At 30.4% G+C, this 10,125-nt stretch overlaps 1 protein-coding gene across 3 annotated transcripts; it reads left to right on the top strand.

The window, feature by feature from the left end:
- The first annotated feature begins 1,641 nt into the window (after nt 1–1,641).
- On the top strand, nt 1,642–6,228 carry LOC130963747 (uncharacterized). 3 transcript variants are annotated; one of them, XR_009079881.1, is made up of 10 exons: nt 1,651–1,947; nt 2,039–2,090; nt 2,204–2,286; nt 2,474–2,567; nt 2,772–2,834; nt 3,185–3,265; nt 3,378–3,473; nt 3,881–3,952; nt 4,043–4,148; nt 6,038–6,228. XR_009079881.1 is itself a non-coding variant. In XM_057889837.1 (9 exons), the coding sequence occupies exons 1-9, from the start codon at nt 1,907–1,909 to the stop codon at nt 4,049–4,051; spliced, it is 591 nt and encodes a 196-aa protein (XP_057745820.1). In that variant the 5' UTR covers nt 1,651–1,906; the 3' UTR covers nt 4,052–4,276. The 3 variants fall into 3 exon arrangements, 1 of the variants encoding a protein (XP_057745820.1); XR_009079887.1 differs by lacking the exon at nt 6,038–6,228 and having other exon boundaries at nt 1,642–1,947; nt 3,782–3,952; nt 4,043–4,217; XM_057889837.1 differs by lacking the exon at nt 6,038–6,228 and having other exon boundaries at nt 4,043–4,276.
- Nucleotides 6,229–10,125: the final 3,897 nt, after the last annotated feature.

Below are 10,125 nucleotides of genomic sequence, written 5' to 3'. Positions count from 1 at the left end.
TGTATGTGGAGAATTATTCTTTTTTTTTATACGGATGTATATTTTTTTAATGCATTAATTATATGAATACACTACTCTAATGCAATGTGCATTTGTTTGTAGGAAAAAAATAGCAGAACATTTGCCTCAAGATCAAAAGCATGCTGCCACTGAAGGTATTCATTCAAAAGTCTTGACTTATACAGATGATGCGATTGGAAAAGTCTGTGGTTTTGAAAATGGTAAGCGAGTACATGATTTTAGTAATGCTACATGTTCCAGTGGTTTTGGTAAGTCAAAGTGCATCTTTGGAGTTATAAGTTGCGGAGGTTCTAGCAGTACATCGCAACAGCATGTCACAGATTTAGAGAGGCAACTTCAAGAAGATAAAGATCAAGTGGCAACTCTCCAATTTCTACAATAAAAATACGGTGATGAAGTACCTACCTTCTATGATCATGTGCTATACACTTAGTCGGATTTATGAACCTCGTGCCTTCACTACAAGAAAAAGGGTAATTATCGACATTAAAAAATCGACGGTAAAATCTTCGTCGATAATTTTCGACGGTTTTACCGTCGATAAAATAAGAAAATAAAAATTAAAATAAAATATTAAAATCGACGATGAAGTTGTCTATTATTTTAGAAACTTAGAACGTACCTATGCTAGTGTTGTATTGCCGATAGAGATTGGAGAGGAATATTTTTTTTTTCCTTTAAAATCGATAGGATTGTCGTCGATTTTAATATTTATTATATTAGGCCGTCGATAAATTTAAACTAAAATGAGATGGATAGTTTAGATTTATTATATAAAATAGACGGTTAAAGTGTTAATTTTTTTTTCAAATAAAAATCGACGTTAAATCAACAAAAAGTTTTTGCCCGCTTTTAGTTCCCGCGTCCCTCGTTTCTCCCCAATTCACCTCAGTTTATCTCAGAAGTTAACCCCAATTGGCGCCTTCTCCATTTCACCAATCCTACTTCTCTGATGCCGCTGCGCCTCTTCGCTCTGCTGCCACCGTGTTGTTGCTCTGCTGCTCCCGCACCCGTCACACACGCGCCGCCGCCCCTCCGCCCCCTGTTTCAAATCGAAAACACGTTGTAACACCTCCTTCTTCGTATGAATCTCCAGCAATTTGTCACATGAACTATTATGAGTGCTACTTTAATTTGCAACAAATGATTTCACAGTTCCTTTTCTCTTTACTTTTCTATGCTGTTTTCTTGTTTTGTGAATTGTGATTCTGAATTTACGATTTTCGAATGGAGTTCTTCTTCTATGCTCTGCGAATGGTTGATTTCCTTCTTTTTTTTTTAAGTTTCTGTGATTTTTGTAAAGTCTCTGCTTGCTCCATATCTCATATTTTCTAATTCTTCCATGCAGCTGCTTTGATTTTACCCGCTATATGAAGAATTTCATTCTGTTATCTCAATCTCTTTGTTCAATTTAGCAATTAATTCGAATTGTATTAAAATTTGGAATTATGGTTTCACTTAATCTGTAACCCTAACTTGCTCTTTTTCAGAGCTTGAAATGAAGAGGATTTTGCTCGACATTTTCAAAGAAAAGCAGAAGAAAAGCGTGGAAGCTGGTACGATTCCAAGTTTCTACTAGAAGGCATGTAAAATCGTTACTTTTTCATACTTCGTTCTAGTATAAAATTTATGTGTCTATATCATAGTAGTCTTCTCCCTCTTCACAATAAAATTTGAATAAGTTCCCAGTGCATTATATCTCTACCAAATCAAACCCAATTTGCCCCATAATTGTGCCAGACAGGTACAATTTTGTCAAGAGTATCTGTCTTTGCTGCATATAGGATTAATTGTACACAAGTCCTCTAATGTGTAATAGGATGGTTAAGTTTATCAGTGAAAGCAATTTTTTCCTCCGCCAACTTTTTGTTTATCAGTGATATGCATGAGATGGTTACTGCTGCTTGTTATACACCCGATGGTCAGGTTGGTCTAAAGATTAATATGCATCCATTCACAACATTTGGAAATTCAACTTTTTTAGTTGCATCTCAATCAAATTTGCTGGTTCCTGCAGAGTGCACTGGTTGGTTCTTACAAGGGCAGTTGCCACTTATATAACATATCAGGTACCATCGCTGAGACTTTATTTTCTAATAATTTTTATAAACTGTGCCTGTCCATGCACTATTTTCTGGTGATTACGGGGGCACTGATTGTTATATTTTTACTTTTTGTTCAGAAAATAAGTTGCAACAAAAAAGTCAGATCAATCTGCAGAACAAGAAGAAGAAATCACATCTCAAAAAAATTACAGGTTTCCAGGTAAAAGAATCATTTACTGCTGTGCACCTATATGAGATATGCTCCTTTTTTCATGTAAAAAATGTTAAACAAAGGAAAAATAAAACCAAAAGGCTAAAGAAGGGTGCCTGATTAGTTTGATATGCTTTTACTTTGTTACAATGCTTATTCAATTATGCTAATCTTTCTAACTGAAGCTCATGAACAGTTTGCCCCAGGAAGTTCATCAGAGGTACTTATCACATCTGCTGATTCATGAATTCGGGTTGTTGATGGTGTTGATCTGGTTCACAAGTTTAAAGGTATTTATTTAACCAACACTAGTTATATATCAATTGAATTTTTTAGAAAGATAATACAACTAGTGAATACACTGTTTGATTAACTACTTTCTTGTGTATAAAATTTATTATGTTAATTCTATGGTAACTATTCTTTTTTATGTATCTTTGTATATGGTAACTATGATTAACTATGTTCTTGAAAATTTATGTGCCTTAATGCAGAAACCTGAAGAAGGATCAGTCAGTCATAGAGTACAGCAATTGGCAAAGTACAGGTTTCTGAAGGTATCATTTTCTGGCTAACTTATTCATTGGTTATATCTGCTTAAACTTGTGATACTTTTCTCAGTTGGTGACATTCTCCTTGTTTATTGAACACTGAATGCTGATGATTTGGACGCAATGTGGGTTTGCTTAAGAGGAAATTGTGTAATAGATGATACTATTCCACATTGAATCTCAACACACTCCATCTCACACTTACTTTCACTCTCTCAAAGCTTCAAACTTTAACATCTCTGTTAGAAGGGAACTCATTTCTCTAATCTCCAAGGTCCCTTTTGTGAAAAGATCACATTTTTAAACTCATCAAATCTTGGGTTGCTTCCCTTTTTAATTATTTTTTTTTTTTTCAGTTTTCTTGCAGCTTGGATCCACTTGTTTCTTACCTTTCTATCAACTATCTAGACCGGTTCTTGTCCAACCATGGGATACTGGTAAAGGAACCAAATTTCTTATTATTTAGATGATCCTATGATCTTATGTTTTCATATTTTATTTTTGAATATAGAAGAATTAGATAGATTCTAATTCCTTAAGATCTAACAGAAACAAAAGGCATGGGCCCTTAGGCTGCTTGCAATTTCTTGCATTTCTTTAGCACCCAAGATGATAAAGCCAGGGTACTCTGCCATTGATACTCAGGTATATTATAATTTAATTAATTTTGTTTTGTTCTTGTGATATATTCATTGAAACTTGTAATAGAAGGGATGGCTTAGTTTCTAATTTGTCAGAAGCCACAAGAAACATTCCTGCTCCATTTGATAACTTCACCACCCTGCAAACTAAGTTTAACAATGCTGGACTTGATCTCAATGACTTAGTCATCCTATCTGATATTTACATTAATAAGTAGCTTATTAATAATACATAGATGTATAATGTAATATTTTATATGTTATATATTATGCTTCTTTAAATCATCAAATGTGTTATGTGTGTACGTGCAGTAACTTTTGACAAATTTGAGTGGAATCACAAGAGCATGTCTTGATTGACCAATTTATCTGATATCTAATGATTGCTACCTGATCGTTATGGCCATTCAGGTTTCACTTACACAGGCAAGAATAGATATGAGTGAACTCGATGAGGACTATGATGGTTTCTTTCAGCCACATGTATGAATTCTTATTTTTATTGGGTTTCCTATTTAGTGTGCTCTTCATGTGTTTAATTGAGTTGTCTCATTTTTCCATTAAAATATGCAGCTATATTGATATGCTTGATAACAATCCGGATATGTAGTGCAATGAGATCTTGGAGCAATTCATAAAGACAAGGGGTTATTCTGAATTATTTGTAAAAGCATATCTTGTAAGTAGTTCATTTGCATCTTATAAAACTTTTTTTATTTCTATAAACATTATAGTAGTGGCATAATTAGTGTATGTTTATTAATTTGTTACAATATGAAATTAATGAATTTAGATTCCAATTTGTGGTTCTATATGACCCTGCTCTTATCATTTGCATCTTTGGTTACAATAAAATCGACGACAATGCTGTTGCTTTTTAAATTTAACATTGACAAAAATCGATGGCAATGTTGTCGAATTTTAATGTAAAATAGACAAAAGAAAATAGAAAATACGTCGGTAATTTAATAATTAAATCGATAGCTAATTTGTCAATTTTAATGAAAAAATATCGACACAAGTGTCGTCGATTTTAGATAATATTATCGACGACAAAGGTGTCGCTTTTATTAAATATGTAAAAATTTTAAACCTATAATATCGACACTGTAGTCGTCGATTTTTTTAAAAGTTTATCGACACCCCAAAAAGCCATCGATTTTATTACTTTTTTGAAAAATCGACACATTTTAAAGCGATGACTAACATCGTTAATTTTATCGTCGATTTTTAATATTATCGACAGAAAAGCTGTCGATTTAGCCGTCGATTTTAATGGTGTTTCTTGTAGTGCTTGTTATTCTAATCTTAATTTATATCTAGTTTATAATGTTATTAGAGATAATTTTATTTTTTGTCGTATAGAATTATAGAACTTGGTTTATTTTATTTTTTAACTATTTATATGAAGAATGCATATTCTTTACCATTATTACTTAGTTTGCTATTTTTATTTTGTTTTAATATTTAGGGTTAAGTACTTTTTTCGTCCCTAAGGTTTGGGCTAAAAATCAAATTCATCCCTGACCTTTTTTTGTTATTAAAATCATCCCTAACGTTATAAAACGTTATAAAATCATCCTTTTGTCCATAAACAACATTTGTTGGACAATTTTACCCTTAAACAAAAATAAAAAATATTAAAAAAATAAATCACCCCACCCCTCCCACCTAAAACAGAAAAACAAAAAAAAAGAAACCAAAAGACGCAGAACAAAAGAAAAAAGAAATAGAGAGGATGAAGAAAGAAAAGCAAAGAAAGAAGAAGGAAACAAAGCAGAGCAACAGTCGGTGTTGAGTCATCGGCGCCAATCACCGCTGTGCGGAGCTCTTATGGAGTCTCAACTCAAAGCGGAGACTCGACCTGGAGAAGTTATAATGGTTCGGATCTGTCCGCAAGAACTAAACCGGAGTGGAACTGGAAACGGAAGGGAGGGGAGGAAGCTTCTGTCATCACCAGTGGAGGTTGTGGCGAGGATGAGTCAGGTAGTCACGAGTCGCCGCAGCTGTTTGTTGTCTTCGGTGTTGCTTCGGTCGCGAGTCAAGAGTCACGAGTCACGGTAGAGGTTCCGGCGAGGACTAACGAATGCTTTCCTTCATGATTGCCGTTCTACGAGAGAGATCAATGGTTGTGTTCATGTTCTCTGCTTGAAGAGGGTTTCTCGGGATAGAGTGGGTTTGGGGTTCATGTGGCATTTGGATCTGGAACCTCTGGAAAGAAGGAAATGAAAAAGAGAAGACTTGTTCTTCAGATTTGGAACTTCTGGGGTTCATTTTCTCTCTTTTTTCTCTGTTCTCTGTTCTCTCTTTTTTGCGTTTTCTTGAGTTTAAAAGATTGAATTTTGAATTTTTTGTCTTAAATTTGAGTGTAGTGTTGTTGTTGTTGGATTTTTGAATTTGAATATATTGTTATTGTTGATTTTGTGTTAGCTTTGTTTGATTTTTTTGGAATTAAAAAAATAGCTAGTGGTGTTGTTGTGATGGATTTTTGAATTTGGATATATTGTTATTATTGATTCTGTTTGATTTTTTTTAAATAAAAAATAGTTGATATTGTTGTTGTTGAAGATTTGCGTGGAGACTGGAGAAGAAGATGAAGAAGAAAGAAAGGTTGTTGTTGTGAATGAGAAAGGAAGAGAAGTGAGATCTGCGTTTAGTTATATGTTTTTTTTTTTAATTTTTGTTTAAGAGTAAAATTGTCCAAAAAATATTGTTCATGAACAAAAGGATGATTTTATAACGTTTTGTAACGTTGAGGATGATTTTAATAACGAAAAAAGGTCAGGGATGATTTTGATTTTGAGCCAAGACCTTAGGGACGAAAAAAGTATTTAACTCTAATATTTATTATTGTTGTTTTGATGGTATTTATTATTATAAAATATTTTTAACATGTTAATATATATATATATAGAAAGAAATATATGGAATAACAATTAAAAAAAGGCAACTACTCAAATGAAGATGCTAAAAACATCTTTTTATGAAGATTCTTGTGTTAAAAGTGTACTTTGTTTGTTTAGCCACACTTTAAAAAAAATAACACTTTTGTAACACATCAAAATCAAACCATACATTTCATCATCTAATGATAAAAAAGAAGCATCTTCATATAAAGACAATAGTAAAATCTTCATGGTAGTATCCACCTTAAAAAAAACTATTCAATTGGTAATTATGGCCGAGAGCTTTTTTTAATAAAAAAATAATTTTAACTACGGATTTATGTGTTGTTAAATAGTCGATCAATATTGGTCACGGAAAAAAGCGTAAAAAAAATCCAGCCAAATATTTGTTGTACATATTTTCATTTTACCACATAAAAAATCATGATTAAATAACTCAGTAATGTTTAGCCACAAAAAAAAATGTGATAAAAAATCCCAACCTGCCAATATTAGTTATGAAAAAAATTGTGATAAAATTATACTTGGTTACATTGTTGTTATTTAGTTACGGTTTGGAGTGTGGACAATAATATAAAAATCATGGCTATTTAAATATTTTCACAAGTCACAAAAGTATGATTAACAGGCCAAAAACTGTGATTAAATGAAAATGCATCGCCCTTATTAATTAGCTATGGATATCCATTCATTATTAATGTATTATCGTCATGATTTTTCTTGATTTTAACCCAGTTTTTTTCCGTGTTTTTGGTAATGAATATTCACAAACTCATAACTAATCATTCTGTTAATAAATCACAAATCAAATTAAAAAAATTAAAAACGTTAGGAAGAGATAGTTAAAAAATTCTGAAACCACAAAACTGAAGAGAACAAATTGAAACCAAAATTGCTCTCGAATGAGTAAGTCACTATCATAATTATTTTCCAAATTTGTTAATGACAAAAAAAAGTACCTTTAAAAATTTTGAAATATGATAAAAATATTTTAAAGTAAGAAAAAAACAAAAACTGTATTATATTTTTAAAAGTGAAAAATAATTTTTATAATTGACAAATAATTTATGCTTTTAAGTCAAAATATTATAAAAATATTTGAATAACTATTTAAAAAGTATATAAAAAATCGAACCAGAATTTAATCTCTAAAATCTTTTGACTTTTTTAAAGTATTCCTGGCAATTAACAAAAGAGAATCGCAAAAAAAAAAAATCCACATGATATAAAATCGCTAAATGTTAAAGATAAAACTCTCATTTTTTAATTAAACTTGTAAAAAATCTGCATTAAAATCGAACATAAAAATATATATGGTATAAATAGAGCTGCAAGATTTTGGTCCGCAACATAAAAATATAAGAAGCACATGAAAAGAAGGAGTTGAATCGTGCTTTGATACTTTTTTGCTTTGAAATAAGAACTTAAAAGTTTTTCGAGTCTTTGTACTTATATACAGTGAATATATGTTCGCAGTCACGCATGAACGACTCAAGTTTGTTTGATGTTTGTTTTAAAACAAATTCTGAGATACCAGATTTTAAGGAAACACTTTATGAGGTCTTGGTAGACTTCATATATGCGTTTTAAAAAAAGTAGTTTTTCAATTATCTCAAATGTAGCAGAAAGACTTTTGAACAAAAGACAAATAAATAAACAAACAATGATGCAAGAGATAATAGGAGTTCATAAGAATTATACCATGATGTATTTTCATTCGGCAAAAAATGCCTACGTCCAATCCTCGAGATATTTGAGAGTTTCACTAATAGAGAACGAGTTTAAAAGAATATTATTTGCATAAAGTCTTCTTAGACTATATCATTGACTTAGATAATCACAATCTAATATTGATATTTTTCTAACTTTTTAAAGTAAAACTTAGATTCGAAATTCTATCAACCTAAAAATGTTAGAGATATAAATTTTTCAAAATTTTCTTAAAATTACGAAATGATTTAGACTAGCTCCTCACTAATCTAAAAACCTTAATTATTTTTGCCTCAAACATTCTTAGATTATGAAGCCTTTTTCTAACCATCTTAGACAAAATTCAAATTAGACCGTAACCTAATCTAAAGACTTTAACCTAGTCTAAATATTTTTGTTTTAGACTTTTTTAAGATTAGAGATCCCTGTTAGATCACTACTTAAATTAATCCTTAAAAAATATTTTAGTCATTTTAAATTAACTATAATTTCAATTAGTCCTTTTAAAATTAAATTTAAAATTTATAATTTCTAGTACAAGTAAAAAAAATTAATTTAAAAAAGACTACTTTTATCTTTTTAAAATTACTTCCAAATTTTTTTAAACTTTCTTTTGTTTTAGTAATAATTGTATAATAATTCGATATTAATTCCAAAATAAAATAGAGCCAAAAAAACCAAGACTCTTAGTCCAAACAAATTTTAAATAAAGAAAAATAAAATAAATATAAAACAATTTGCTTCTAACTTTTTGAAAAAGAAAATTTAGTGCTCCAACGTAATAAAGAAGATTGCATCCTGTTTGGAAGCCCTGCTACGTTGCCAAACTTACGTGACAACGAAAAACTTCTTCCTTACTCCAATGCAAATCAGGTCGAAAAAATAACTTGTAAAAACATTCCAATGTCTAAATCAAATAGTATCTTAAAATTTTGTGCAAAAACTATTCTTACCCTTTTTAAAAGAATTTAGATCCTCTAAAGTTTGAATTTCACTTTAGAGAATAAAGTGTGATTTTCTACTCTTGAATAGTTTTTCTTTTATATTTATTCTTGATCTCACCTATGAAATAAATGGTGAGAGATCACACTTTACTCTCTAAAATAAAATTCAAACTTTAGAGGATCCAAATCATGTAGCAACTAGCAACTTTATTTGCTATTGTCGGTATCTTATTTTTTCATTTTTTAATGTCTTATTGGTATCTTAATTTGGTGCATTATATTTGTGACATAACATTTTGCCTTTATTAGCTCGCGTGAATTCCTTAATTAAATAGAATCTGAGGTCTCATGATCTCCAAGGCGTGATTCAGTGATTCTCACTTTCTGATGAGGTGGGAATGGGATTCGACGTTGATGGGCCTTTGACTCTTACATCTTTCTCCTCAGCTTAATTACGTAGATCATCTTTTAACGTGATATACAAGACTCTTCAATTTCCCTAACTATAATAGATTTCGTAGTTGACAAGTCAACCTTCAAAGTTCAAAGTTCAAAGTTCAAACTAGAAGAAGAACAATTAAGAACAACAACACACAAAATATTGGAATTGACATCGACAGTTTATTTGCTGAGATATCCAGAATTCTGCGTACATGTGATATCTCTAGAATACTGCATTGCCATCAATAGTTGAACCATCAATTATTCCATTATTACATTGGCAACGCCAGCAAGGATAAGACCGAAAGTTCAATTCAAATTATACATACTACAACCTATTACGTTAATTTTGCTTAATAATTAATTTATAAACCTTATCATATAAAATAGGTAAATTCTATCCAATTTTTTTAATTTAAAAGATAAATTATTTTTTTTAATATGTCACATTATTATTGAATGAAATGGATTAATTTATTATATTTAACTTTAATTTTTTTATCAAATTTAAATTTTAATAACTTAACTAATTAATCATGATATAGTTCTTTTGGCATTTGAAGAATAACATGGTATAAGACATAAATCAAATAGAAAGTAATACATAGATCATAACTTGGTAAAACTTTATATTATCGCAATAATAAAACAGAAA

Source organism: Arachis stenosperma, chromosome 1 (assembly GCF_014773155.1).
Source record: "Arachis stenosperma cultivar V10309 chromosome 1, arast.V10309.gnm1.PFL2, whole genome shotgun sequence".
Classification (NCBI taxonomy): Eukaryota; Viridiplantae; Streptophyta; class Magnoliopsida; order Fabales; family Fabaceae; genus Arachis; species Arachis stenosperma.
This window is presented reverse-complemented; position numbering and strand designations above follow the sequence as displayed.

What these genes read in the sequence shown, in the direction of transcription:
- LOC130963747 (XM_057889837.1), top strand. Translation starts at nt 1,907, where the DNA reads ATGAGATGGTTACTGCTGCTTGTTATACACCCGATGGTCAG. An exon ending in CAAAGTACAGGTTTCTGAAG is followed by an intron (nt 2,835 to 3,184) that starts GTATCATTTTCT and finishes TTTTTTTTTCAG; the next exon opens with TTTTCTTGCAGCTTGGATCC. An exon ending in TGTCCAACCATGGGATACTG is followed by an intron (nt 3,266 to 3,377) that starts GTAAAGGAACCA and finishes AAGATCTAACAG; the next exon opens with AAACAAAAGGCATGGGCCCT.